Genomic DNA, 13,332 nt, shown 5'->3' on the forward strand with positions numbered 1-13,332 from the left:
AGGCAAGTCGACTTCGCTGCGTTCATTGTTGATTTTAGGAGGTGTTTCTATTTAAATGGTGTCGTTTGTGATACATCTCCTTGTGATATTTGCTGAGAATGGTACTGCACTGTCTTGGTGTTCGTGGCTGACTCCTTCGCCCTTGTCATTTTATATGATCGTCTCTTGTGGCTGCGCGTCCCTAGATGCCGCTTCACGCATTTGTGGGAGGAAGATCTAGCAGCAGTAGAATATTGTCATTAAACCGTGTAGATACTTGGTATGAAACTGGCAAGAAGTCCTGGTCCATCATGTCATGCATGTTACAAGCTGTGAAATTATATATAGGTATGGCGAAGTGTGCGTGTGCAAACGCAACGATTCGCTGGGGCATTGGACGACACGACATCTGTACCGCCTAGTACAAGGCCAAAACTGGAGGCTAAAAATCCAGGGTTTTCTCCACGGATTCTCCGTGTAAGTCTAGATAATAAAGTCATTATGTTGGGTCGACCCTCCTCCGGTGACGGTTGAGCGGATAAAGCCCACGTCAACGGTAGTTCGCCGGATCCAAGAGCACGGGTCGTGGATGACAGGGATGACAAAACGATGTTAGTGAGTGTGATGTTGCAGACGAATGGACGAGACCCAGACATATAGGCAAATGCGCAATATTCCTCTTATGTAGAAGGAGACGTGCTTCATTGAACTTTGATGTCACTGGTGTGTCTCATTGGGCGGGTTGCAACACAGTACAGCCGATAAAATCCTCACCAAGTATGGAGCCTGCCAGGTTTGCAGGGTAAACCTGGATGAGGCGCACAGGGTGATTTGACCCGAGTCAAAGCTGAGATATTTCGCCCGACTTCTTGCGTCAACATCAATGACGAGATGTATCGTGGGGAGGTTGAAGTATGGTCGGTTGCTACAAACGGTTGTCCGAGGTCAACTTGAGCGCACGGTAGGCCATCAGGCCCGCTGTAATCTGTAGCCTATGCAAGACTAATGGGCGGGAGCTTGAATCGGCTAAATCATCCCTTCTTTTGACTTTGACGACTCAAGGCCGATATGAATCTTGACCTAAACATCTCTAGAACAACGCCTCAACACGCACTCCTGCCCTTCATCAAGTTCATCCCCTTCTTTGAGTTGCAAGTCGCCAGTCGGTCCGAACTGTCGGCCGTCAGCCTCAAACGGTCGTCGCGCGGTCCATCCCTGCTCCAGGTCCGCTCAAGCCAGGGCTGTCCCCCATCTCAAGCTCAGCTCCAGTTGACAACTCCCCACAGCCCAATGGGCGGCGCCAATTCCTCAGTGCGGCTTTGGTCTGGCACCGCTGTCGAATCACGCCTAGTTTCAGGGCCCGAATGGCCAGCTCTACACAAAACGAGCTGCGCTAGGCGGGGGCCGTATCGCGGTGCTGCAACCTCAGTTGCGCTAGGAAAGCCGCTGCCGGCTTGACTTCCTTGGACTCTGCCGTGCTGAGCCCAGCCAAGCTGAACTTGCGTCAAGACAAGTTGCATCCCACCTACCACCCTCGACCTCCCATACAAGTCACAACGCGCACCATACGCAGCGCGACCCTCTCGCTGGTCCCTTGGCCCTTTGCAGGTCAGCCCAGCAGAAGGGAGACCCAGTTTACATGCATGTAACGGCGCCCAAGAACGCCCTCGACGCCCTGAACCCCGTATCACACGCGTACTCGAAGCTGGCCGGGGGGCTCTAAACCCCGTGAAAATCCTCCATCATGGGGTTCTGCCTCTCACTTCCCTTCCCCTCCCCCTCCTCCAACGGAATCCCCTTCGACATGGCGCCTCTCACTATCCGCAACCTGACCTCTCTGCCCGTTACCCTCAAGCGTGTTGAGCGCTTCGAAGGTGAGAAGGTTCGCACCGGAGATGTTTTGGGCAACACCATTGGCACCATTGGCTCGTTCTTCAATGCGACAACCTTCACTACGAGAGAGACCGTCGTAAAGGGCGAGTCGCATACCACCGAGGATGTAGATGTCCATGTCGATCCCTTCACCATCAACGACACGGGAATCAACGCCCCAGAACCCGGCGGCAAGGAGGTCATCCGTCTGCAGTTCGAAATCGAAGGCCACCGTTATGAGATCGACGCCCCGAGCCCATCCAACCGCTCATCCGTCATGAAGAAGCTCGACGATGCGCCTCTCGAGCTCACGGCCGTCTATGTGTCCTCCGGCGCATTCCTCGCCATCATGTCCTCTGCCAACCTCAACGCCTGGATGCGTGAGCTCCAGGACCACTATCCCCTTCCACTCCTCTCCATTCCCGGCACGCACAACTCTCCCACATGTCACACGGCTCTCCCCTCGGTGCGATGCCAGGCTGTCAGCGTCCGCGAGCAACTCGACAACGGCGTGCGCTTCCTCGACATCCGCGTCTCAGCCAGCCAAGATAACGACGACCTGGCCCTCGTCCACTCCGTCTTCCCCATCTCTCTGACGGGCAACAAGTACTTCGCCGACATGCTCTCCGACATCTATGCCTACCTCGACGCCAACCCCTCTGAGACCGTCCTCATGTCTGTAAAGCGCGAAGGCACCGGCAAGGGCACCGACGAGCACCTGAGCCGCTACCTTCGCGACCGCTACGTCGGCCGTGACGCCCACCGCTGGTTCGTCGAGCCGCGCATCCCCCGCCTCGGCGATTGTCGCGGGCGCATCGTGCTGATCCGCCGCTTCGGCATCGACGAGTCCCTGCGTGGGGAACACGACGGCAGGGGCTGGGGCATCGATGCGCAGAACTGGCCCGACAACTGCGAGGACGGCACCGTGGGCGGCGGGCTCATCCGCGTCCAGGACTTTTACGAGATCGACCAGTCTACCAACATTGAGAAGAAGATTGACTTCTCGCGCGGCCAGCTGGAACGCGCCGCCGAGCAGTTCTTCCACCTCCCCGGCATGCCAGACTTCAACGCCGACGCCCCGTCGCTGCCCTTTTTCGTCAACTTCCTGAGCGCGAGCAACTTCTTCAATGCCACCTGCTGGCCAGAACGTATCGCGGCCAAGGTGAACCCGTCTGTCATCGAGTACCTGTGCATGTGTCACGGTGAGCAGGGCAAGGGGCCCAATCAGCTCAACATTGGCGACGCCGCAACTGGCATCATCGTCACAGATTGGGTTGGAGCGCATGGCGACTGGGATTTGATCAGATGTATTGTTGGGATGAACTCGCGGCTGCAGCTCAAGCATTAGGTACGCAGGAGCTGCATTTTACGAGGCATTGGCGCAAAGGGGCACGGTAGACATAAAGGCAGATGAATAGTCTCCACAGGATGTAGCGAGGCAGGCATTTGTGCATGGTTGAAACATGTTTATTCAAGTAAAACTATGGACGCGATCATAGAGATCTCGTAGAAGTCCTGGGTTGCCAAGTCAGCTTATTGTCTTGGTAACAAAATGCATAAAAAGTTGCAAATGATGTTTCTCAAATCAGTTCTCCAAGGTGATTGGTAAGTTTTTCGTCATGATGAACTCAGTACTAGAGCTAATGTTTGGTCATCATTGAGAGGGGGGGTGGCGTGCGAGACGTGAAAAAGATGTATGGACCTACCATTGGGGTAACATGTTGTAGCAAGTGACGAAAAAACTGCGTCCTACCTGCGTTGCGGATTAGCAACGGCCTAAGCAGATGTGAAGCAAACACCAAGTAGCTGAGCTGCGACGAGTTAGCAAATGGCACGTCGAATCGTTCATGCGGTGTGGAAATACCTCAATAGTATCAGAAAGTGTGAATTGTGTTCATGTCCAGCAAACACCGAAGTGAAGCCAGTCAAACAGTGTGAATACTTGACAACTCATCATAATATTGAGAGCGAAGCAACGCAAGCTGCGAACTAGGAACATGGGCAAGAAAAACCAAGCATGAATATTTACCTGCGTTGGTCCAGTCAGCACATCTGTCATGACCAGAAACGACGCAAGTCCGATGCCTCTCCAAAAAAAGCGACAAGCCGTTGACCACAATCAGGTGACGAATGATATCAACAAGAAGCCCCGACACCCAACACCACAGGTTTTGTACGACCTGTTTGTTTCTGGCGAGGGGCGCCGAGGTTCGTTTATGTCCGCCCGTTCGTTCAGATCTTCCTCATGCGTGGTGCGGTGCGGGAGAGGGACACGGACGAAGCGTCGAAACATTGAAGTAGTTTCTGTATTTACCTATCCAGGGTGAGTTAGCGACGAGTGCCATCTGGAAGATGCGAGTGAAACAGTGAGGTGTTTGGCTCTAGATCAGACAAGGCTGAAACTATTGCACCGGATTCAACATTATGTATTCTGCATGAGGAATCCCTATGGTGTACGAAGTGTTCATCACATGAGAGGGAGGGGTCGAGGACGACAGGAAAAGTTGAGAGCTGCGAGCATACCTTTTGAAGAAAATTCGAGAACGGCAACAGCTTCCAATTTGAAGCAATCTGGAGTCTGGAAAATTCTGCGACGCGTTAGCCTTCGGTCCACGCGACACTAGCGCAAGAATCGATGCTCTGCAAAATTTTGCTCAGTGTAATTCTAGAGATAATAAAACACCATGTGGTAGTCTGATTTGGATTGTTCGATGAAAGATCATCTTCGCAAACAGGAGGTGCTGCAAGGAGCTCGAAGAGGAAAAGAAGCTTACCCATTGATTCCAGCTGCCTGCCCTCGCGCGCTGGCGCGACGTTGCGGCGGGCAGGCAGAAGGCCAAAAAATTGTTGACCTGATGAGAAGAAGGAGAAGAAGGTGAAGACTGCAGCAGCTTGCTGGAAAATTTAAAGGCGCGAGGAAAAAAAAGAAGTGGGGGTCGGGTCGGCGACGATGCAGCTAACCCGGTTGGGTCTAGCACGGAACCCCTCAGGATCTGTGGCTGTGCGCCCGACTATCTCCGCGATCAACGAGGTGGCGAAGACTCCCGGGGGGCGCACCGCCACCCAATACTGCGCAGGTATAACTCCCCGCGAACACCCGCCGTCCCCGAGCTATTACTCCTTTTACAGCTACACAGACAAGCTTCGGTTCTCGATCCTGATACTGAACGTCCTTTCCCCCAAAAGGCCGTGTGAGCCCAGGACTCACAACCACCCGCAAAGATGTCTGGCGTCGCGGGGAAGATATGGGCTCCAACAGCCCTACGCTTCCTCCGACTCGGCGTCACGAACGTCACCAAAGCGACCAAGATGCTAAGAACCAAACTCGCCAACGCCGCCGCCCGTCCCGCCCAGGGCGAGCTCGCACACATTCCCATCCGCACCACGCCGACCGGCCGTCAACCCATCCATCCCGCCGCCCTCCTCAGACAGAAGCGTGCCGGACGCTGGTACTCGACAGCGACCCAGAACGTGAACAACACCGTCCGCCGATGGATCTCCACCGCCGGAGGCAGCGGTAACGCCGCACGCTTCAACCGAGCTTCGTTCCCGAGCTCAAACACCTCGCGCCGCGTGGGACAGATGACAGGACGTGCCCCCTTCGCGAGCACCCTCCGACCGAACCTCACCGGCGGCGCCATCCCGCGTACCCAGGGCGGTTACAGCACTGGCGGTGGAGCCCGCTACTTCTCCCATACCCCCGCCGCCCCGGCGCAGGTGATCCACAACGTCTCCGTCGCCATGCGGGCCTTTTGCCTTTCGGGCAAGAAGGCACGCTACGACGGCCTCAACGCCCGCGGCGAGATGTGCTACCGTGCCGTCTCGGAGCTCGAGCAGGCTGCCTACGTCAACATGATGGGTGCTGCCCGCAGCAACCCTGGCGCTTTTGTCGATTTCAAGCTCAACCCTACCATCACCGCTCTTAGCCCCCTTGCCGCTGCCGCTGCTGCGGGTTTCACCTCCGCCGGCGCCGCTGCCCCGGCTGCCTCTCTCGGCGAGGAGGGCTTCCTCGATGTCCTCTCCGTTGACTTCGCCCGTGCCGTCAAGGACCTGGCCATCATTTTCGCCGACTTGAAGCGAATTGCATTGTTGGGTGACTTGCCGGTGACAATGGAAAAGGGAAGTTTGTTACGAGTGCGATTCCCTGGCGTCGACGCGGATACCGTGGAACGACTCTGCGACGATTATGGCGTTCAGCGCGGTGTTGTCGGTCAGGATGCTGATTTCGACGTCGAGACCGGCGTGCCTATGGCTCTCCGCTTCCCCTTCGCCCCCGACTGCGAGGACGCCAAAACCCTCACATCTCCAGGTGGTTCTCTCCGCTCGCTTTCCGGTCTGGATGTGGACTTGGAAGAGGCATTCATTGAGATGGAGGAGGGCCCCTGGATGTCGGACCCTGAGGGCTATGGAAGCATGTCACCTACCCCAAAGACGAGTGAGCATGACGAGTATGATGGCTTGGAAGGCATCTATCGTTTCTTGGAGGAGTGTGACCGTGCTAAGGGCAGGTACTAGACGGCTGTCCGAGACTTTGCAAGGAATGCACAGACTGGTTTATGGTTTACGGTTTTGTGGAAGGATCTACACTCTTTATAACTTGAACATGACTATGGCCCCCAGAGCGGCTTAGTCCTCTGAATGACATTTTCTATCTGTCGACCGGTGGCACTCGTTGTGATTTGACGCCCAAACACCGCCAACCAATGCTCCGAGGCCTTCTTCGATGACAAATAACCATTCTTGTGATAGCGTCGCCGGGCGTGATGAGTCGCATAATCCTCTGTCATGATGTGCGAAGCAATGACAGCAGAAGAGCAGGGTTCGATGCAGGTGTGGCTATTTGTATGTTGATTCGTCTGCTTCTTAATCTATCGAGAAAGTAAAGCCCGGCCGTTGCCATCTCCTCAATCCTTTCTGCCACTTCCGTTGTCGAGCAAATTCATCTATCATACAAGGTATTAACGGGTCAAGCCTGCAGAGCCCATCGAGGTTTTCCTGCAAGGAAACCCGCACGATGCAAATCAGAACTTCATAATCTTCTTCCAAGCATCTCGCTCCTTCGCAATCATCTTCCTGTCCTCGGCAAGCTCTTCTGCAACTCTGGCGAGCGCTGGGCAGGTCCTGTAGCTGCGGCTAGCTGTGCCAACTTGCCATGAGAGCCGGGATGAAGAGACTGAACGAGATCACCAGATGCGTGGACAGATGAAACAGACGCACTGGGCTTTGCAGCAATAGTTGCAGGGCCCTTGGCCTTCTTGGGTTTACCCCTCTTCTTCTTCTCCCTTGTGGATGGAGGTGTAGGGGATTCCTGATCCGTCTGGTGGGGTGTCTCGACCTTGCCAATCTTCATCGTCACACTATTGCTTTTCTTTCGAGAGCCGACAGTGTCGAGAACCCAAGTCTGGCCACTCTCCACAGCCGAAGACGAAGACGGCTTGGCCGAGGGCTTCTCTGGGGGTGTGAAGATAGGCTCGGCCTTCTGGGTGCTGTATGTCTTCTGAAATCCCGAGAATGGGTTGTAACGGGGATGAAGATCGCTAAAGATAGCAGGAGCTGCAGGAGGGTCGATGCGAGTTGGACCCTTTGGTGTTTGCTTGCGCGGAGCCGCAGTGATCTGACCAGAGACGACTGCAGTATCCTCGATCCCCGGGGCGGGGGTACCACCATCGTTATCGACCGGATGAGATCTCTTCTTGTTCTTCCTCTTCCTCTTCTGCTTCTTGTCGTTGAAAGCAGCAATGTTGCTGCTGGTGGGAACCTCCACAATCTCAAAATCGTTCAGAGCACCATCTTCGTCACCCTTTTCAGCGGCGTTCGCAGTTTCGAGAACAGTAGTCGAAACCTTCTTCTCATCAAAGGTACCCTGTGGCGACGTGGGCTCAAGTTGCTCCCGTGTGTTCTTGGTTTCCTTGCTGATCTTATCGACGAGAAGAGACTTTGACTTCTTGACTTTCTTCTTGTCGGACGCTGCGTTGGTCAAGTCGTCTCCTGGCGATATATTGGAATCCCTCAGCGTACCAAATTCTTGGACGGAGAACGACTTTGATCGCTTGTGCTTCTTTGCCTTGCGGACAATGTCGGCAGAGTCCTGTGCCTGCGGCAGCTCGGCATCTTCGGCGGAGAAAGACTTGGACTTCTTGCGCTTCTTCTTCTGCTTCTTGTCTTCGTCATTCTGATCCTTGACGCCACTGTTGGTCTTGTCGTCGGCATCGGTAGACTTCGCGGCAGTCTCACCTTCCTAGGATGAGATGCTCACGGTCCTCGAAGCAACGGTTCTAGGAACCTTTTTGGTGGGGGTGCCTAGGTCACGCTCAACAGCGCTGTGGTTGTCGGCATCATCGACCATGTTGTCCGAGTCCGAGGTTGAGTCTGAGTCCCATTCCAAACCGGATTTCTCGTTGCTTTCTTCGGGAGACTTCCTCTTCGATGACTTCGCGGATGCGATACCCTCGTCCAGGTTTGCGAGCATATCCTTCATAAAGTCGATGTCCCTAGCCCGGGCGGAAGAGGGATCCGATCTGTAGAGCTGCTCTCTGTTGGCCAATACGCCCTTTTGCCGAAATCTGAATTTCTCGACTTTCTTTCTCATGCGGCGTGAAATGTCGGCCAGACTCTCTTGCTGCAACTGCTGCTCGTCGGGATAGAACGACTTCATATCCTCGACACCCTTCTCCAACTTCTTACGCGTAGTCGCATTCTTCTTGACCAGATGCCTAAGCTCTCTGCGGAGAATTTTACGCTCGTCTTTGGTGAATGGCTTCGAGAGCTGGTCAGATCCGGAGGGCGCCATCATTCGTGGTCCGCGTTGTCGCGATGACTGTGGTAAGGATGGGTGCTGCTGCGACGAGTAGTGCGAGAAATGGTGAATACTTCAATGGGAAGGAAAGAAAAGTGAAGAGTCAAGTAGGTCTTGGGAGACTTGAAGATGGATGGTTGGTGAGGGAAGTGAGAGGAAAGGAGGAGAATGGAGAAAAGAGAAGGCAGGCAGGCAGGCTGCTTGGAGAAAGACTGGTGCACCTACTTACCAAGGCAAGAGCCTACCTAGGGTGGGAACAATGAGGAAAGCGCGACCTCAAGGCTGATGTGAATGGTAGCTGAAAGTGGTCATTGCAGGAGGACAAAAACTTCCTTGATGCCAACCCCATTAGACGTCATTGTGATATTGGTGTCTTCTCACTTATGCACTATTCTTTCTTTTGTCTGCTGCCATCAGTGCATTCTCACTGCTCATGTACGTGATTGACAAAAGGTAGACTTCTCAAACATATGCCACGCTTCCTGTCAGACACATTCGTTGTGGTATACAAACGTTAGGGTAGGTATTGATAAAATTAAATACCGCAGCCGCCGAAGCCGCCATCCTCAGATTCCAGCCAAGGCCCACCATATGCTGAAAAGCTAGTGTATGTCAACCCCGGAGCAATAGCTCTTTGATCTTCGAACTGACCTGATTGTATGGTCACGAGATACTGAGTCGCAGAGTTGAAGATGGCCTATATGAAGGTGTCTGGACATAAATACCTAGCTTAGGTGTTTAGAGGGAGGACGTCGCTCTTAGACCGGGAAGGTAGACCGAGGGAGCTATGACGGGACGTCGGTGCTGGTAGGTACCGACCTCCGACCCTGAGCTTCAGAGGTCTAGTCCCTGACACTCTGGGCCAACCCCAACTTCCAAGGGCACCTTTCTCATATGCTGCTGATACTTACGATGTCTGTCCAGATTAGTGATACGAGATCTAGATGGGGTTTGCAAACTAAGCCTCTCCTGGAACAACAGAGCCACTGAGCCGTCCAAGATCCCGAAGTCAAGATCCGGGGTTACAAGCATGGCGCAACTCCACCCCCACATTTGGACCTCGGCATTGGCAACTCATCTAGCCAGGGACGTTTCATTGCCACTGGAGCGCTGCGGTTAGCTGACCAGAGCTGCGCCGAGGGAAGCTTACCCAGCGCCAGTTAAAACCGCCAGAAAGTCCCCCCAAGCTCGGCCGAAGCGCGACTCGACAAGAAAACTCCTTAGCCCTTGTTTACCAATTGATCTCCCATTTTGACCGCTTTCTCTGAGAAATATCTTCGACATTTCCATTCCATAATCAACATGAGCGGTCCCGGTGTCGGTTTCGAGTATCCTCGCCAGGAGGTTTCCTGGGTGAAGCGTGATGTCTTGCTCTTCGCGAACACCGTCGGCTGCACCGATCAGGAGCTGCACTTCCTCTATGCAAGTCCTCTTTTGCTCATTTGCTTGTCACAAACTGTTGGCCAACCTTTGATCTACAGGAACTTCACCCGAACTTCGCCGTCTTCCCGACCTATCCCATTATCCTCTGTAGGCCACCACGCGGCGCATACGAACCCTTCCGCGACTGACAACCCGCTAGCTTTCAAGGGCAATGCCCAGGATGTGATTGACTTCTACGCCGCCCAGAAGTCCGTTCAGATCCCTAATGTTCCCTCTTTCGACCCCCGGCGCGTTGTCGACGGCCAGCGCAAACTTGTGCTTCACAAGTCCCTCCCCACAAGCTCGGAGGGCAAGAAGTTCGAAGTCCGAACCAAGGTCCTCGGCGTTTACGACAAGGGCCGCCCCGGATCCGTCGTAGAGACCCAGACCGACCTCGTCGACGCTGAATCCAACGAGGTCTATGCCAGCGTCATTACTAGCAGTTTTTACGTCGCCCAGGGCAACTGGGGCGGTCCCAAGGGCCCCGCGACCGAGAACTTCCCCCCGCCCAAGGACAAGAAGCCCGACGTCACTTTCGAGCACCAAACGAACAAGCAGTCGGCCCTGCTGTACCGACTGAACGGCGACTACAACCCCCTCCACGCAACTCCCGAGCCCGGAAAGAAGATGGGCTTCCCCGGTGCCATCATGCACGGCCTGTACTCGTGGAACTCTACGGCCCACGGCCTGCTTGAGGCATTCGGCGGCAGCAACCCTGCCAACATCAAGGAGTACCAGGCGAGATTCGCCGCCCCCGTCATGCCCGGCGACAAGCTTGTGACGGATGCTTGGCGGACTGGGGAGGTCAAGGACGGCTTTGAGGAGATCCGCTTCCAGACCAAGGTTGAGGGAGGCAAGATTGTTCTGAGCAACGGACGCGCCTTGATCAAGGTTGTGGAGCCTCTCAAGTCGAAGCTGTAATTACTAGTTGTATGAGTGACAATGTGTGACATTTGAAGTTAAAATATCATTCTGGCGAAATTTAGCATATTTCTTCCTGTTAAATATGAATCGAACGACGATGTTTGGACTGCTCCTGATGCCGTCGACTGTGGTGTATGTAACCCACTAACAATTGTGGTGTTCAGCGACGACACCAGGTCACCTCCACTAAATTGAACATACTTCCTTAACGCTACAGCTGCAGAACCAGGACCTAGATAATGTGCCTCGACAGTAGTCACTACCTACGGCGACAAAAGCTCGCCGTATTCGACAAAATGGCACCTGAAAACCACATCGGTCAACGGCTGTCTTACGATGGTGCGCTTTGCACAGTTCGCTACGTCGGCGCCGTCACCGGCACGTCAGGCACCTGGCTCGGCGTAGAATGGGATGACACGGGACGAGGAAAGCATGACGGCCAGCATAAGGACGTCAGATATTTCACATGTACCCGCCCTGGACGCTTGTATCTGGAATCTCCGAGTCTCTAATCGTTGTGCCAGGCCTCTCAAAATCTCCCACCGCCGCTTCATTTGTGCGCCCGACCCGCCCCGCTGACGCGCCGCAGAGTTTCGTGGCAGCTCTGAACGGCAAATATGCCTCTGAGCAGGCGGCGGAGCGCGAGCCCGAGATCCAGATCGTCTTTTTCGGGAAGAAGCCGGCAGAAGAGGTCGGCTTCGACAAGATTCGTCGCCAGCTCGCGCGCGTTGAGGACCTCACTATCGTGATTCTCGATGGGACGCGGATTGCCATTGACGTGGCACCTGAGGATAAGAGCGTCAAAGAAACGAGTCCGCTGGTCACGGAGCTCGATTTGAGCAGAAATTTGTTCGAAGAGTTCCGACAAGTCGTCCGTATCTGTCGAGAGCTGGAAGATCTGAGGAGTCTGAGACTCAAGTGCGTTACCTACCCTTTCTTCATCTACGATGGCGGCTAATCTTTGCGCAGTGGCAATCGCTTCCGAGTCATCGAAGATGACGAGACCAAAGCCTTTGTGAAGGTCAACGACCTGGAGCTTGAGGAAACGTTGTTAGACTGGGGGTCTCTGTCTGGACTCGCCCGCAAGTTCCCCTCTTTGTCATCGTTGAGCTGCAGTCTCAACCAGCTCTCCACGCTCCCGACCGTACCGTTCGGTCACCTCAGCGACACCTTAACGACTTTGGATCTGGAGTTCAACGAGTTTACTTCTCTCGCAGACCTGTCTGCCCTGTCGTCTCTGACGTCTCTGCGTAATCTCCATCTCAAGGGCAACAACATATCTACGATTTCTCCTACGTCCGTTCCGGCCCCTGTCTTCCCTGAGAGCCTGCAGTATCTGGATGTATCTTACAACGCTGTAACAAGCTGGTCCTTTATTGACGCCCTACCGGCATCGTTTCCGGGTCTGAATGCTCTCCGCTTCGCCCACAACCCTATCTACGAACGCCCTGATCCCGAAACCCAAGGCGGAGGCAATCAGACAAAGTCTACCGATGAGGCCTACATGCTCACCATCGGCCGACTGGGCTGTCTCAAGGCCCTCAACTTCACCACGATCTCGACCTCAGACCGCTCCAACGCCGAAATGTTCTATCTTTCACGCATCGCAAAGCAGCTCGCCTCCGTCCCCGAGGCCGCTGAGCCCGAGGTCCTTGCACAGCACGCCCGATACGCTGAGCTTTGCACCATCTATGGCGCTCCTGACGTTATTCGCCGCGACGAAATCAACCCTTCCTATCTAGAGGCACGCCTGATCACGGTTCACTTTCATTATCCGCACACCACTGCAAACAAAACCAAAACTACCCACCTGCCAAAATCGTCCGACATCTACGCCGTCAAGGGTACTGCAGGCAGGTTGTTTGGTAAGGATCCACTCAGCCTGCGCTTGGTTTGGGAGACGGGCGAGTGGGACCCCGTGGCTGGGTTCGATGAAGACGAGGAGGCGGATGACAGCAGCGACGAAGAGGATGCTGCTGGCGCAATTGCGAGGAGCGGTGAGGAGGAAACAGGCACGGCGCAAGAGTGCAAGGGCGGAAGATGGGTCAAAAGGGAAGTTGAGCTCAAGGATGGGCCTAGACAATTAGGCTTCTGCGTAGACGGGTTGGATGTCAAGATCCGGGTGGAAGACAGGTAAAAACAACGGTCGAGAGTCAGGCTGGATACAAGTGGTGGAGCCCATAGATATGGGTGGCGGCGGGAAGCTGCACATGGCTTGCTTGATGCGTCTTGCTCTGCGTATTGTTTGTTTGGTGTCTCTAAGCAAACAACATGGAATAGACGCATGGTGCCGCGGCAACACCAAGATACCCGGCATCTACCACGGCTCTATCGACAAA

At 54.5% G+C, this 13,332-nt stretch overlaps 5 protein-coding genes across 5 annotated transcripts; 4 read left to right on the forward strand and 1 right to left on the reverse strand.

Annotated features, from left to right (window-relative positions):
- Nucleotides 1–1,723: 1,723 nt before the first annotated feature.
- COL26b_004331 (uncharacterized protein) lies at nucleotides 1,724–3,199 on the forward strand (the record flags this gene model as incomplete). Its single annotated transcript, XM_053177209.1, has 1 exon — nucleotides 1,724–3,199. The coding sequence occupies one exon, from the start codon at nucleotides 1,724–1,726 to the stop codon at nucleotides 3,197–3,199; it is 1,476 nt and encodes a 491-aa protein (XP_053038805.1).
- Nucleotides 3,200–5,073: 1,874 nt separating this feature from the next.
- On the forward strand, nucleotides 5,074–6,366 carry COL26b_004332 (uncharacterized protein; the record flags this gene model as incomplete). The annotated part of the gene is made up of 1 exon (XM_053177210.1): nucleotides 5,074–6,366. The coding sequence occupies one exon, from the start codon at nucleotides 5,074–5,076 to the stop codon at nucleotides 6,364–6,366; it is 1,293 nt and encodes a 430-aa protein (XP_053038806.1).
- A 506-nt stretch (nucleotides 6,367–6,872) lies between these two features.
- On the reverse strand, nucleotides 6,873–8,641 carry COL26b_004333 (uncharacterized protein; the record flags this gene model as incomplete). The annotated part of the gene is given in 3 exon segments (XM_053177211.1): nucleotides 6,873–6,988; nucleotides 7,069–8,089; nucleotides 8,108–8,641. 3 exon segments carry the CDS (start codon nucleotides 8,639–8,641, stop codon nucleotides 6,873–6,875), a joined length of 1,671 nt encoding a protein of 556 aa, XP_053038807.1.
- Nucleotides 8,642–9,949: 1,308 nt separating this feature from the next.
- Nucleotides 9,950–10,990, forward strand: COL26b_004334 (uncharacterized protein; the record flags this gene model as incomplete). The annotated part of the gene is made up of 1 exon (XM_053177212.1): nucleotides 9,950–10,990. One exon carries the CDS (start codon nucleotides 9,950–9,952, stop codon nucleotides 10,988–10,990), a length of 1,041 nt encoding a protein of 346 aa, XP_053038808.1.
- Nucleotides 10,991–11,289: 299 nt separating this feature from the next.
- On the forward strand, nucleotides 11,290–13,130 carry COL26b_004335 (uncharacterized protein; the record flags this gene model as incomplete). Its single annotated transcript, XM_053177213.1, has 3 exons — nucleotides 11,290–11,461; nucleotides 11,518–11,911; nucleotides 11,963–13,130. The coding sequence occupies 3 exons, from the start codon at nucleotides 11,290–11,292 to the stop codon at nucleotides 13,128–13,130; spliced, it is 1,734 nt and encodes a 577-aa protein (XP_053038809.1).
- Nucleotides 13,131–13,332: the final 202 nt, after the last annotated feature.

This window comes from Colletotrichum chrysophilum, assembly GCF_026319265.1.
Source record: "Colletotrichum chrysophilum strain AFK26 chromosome Unknown scaffold_26, whole genome shotgun sequence".
Lineage (NCBI taxonomy): Eukaryota > Fungi > Ascomycota > Sordariomycetes > Glomerellales > Glomerellaceae > Colletotrichum > Colletotrichum chrysophilum.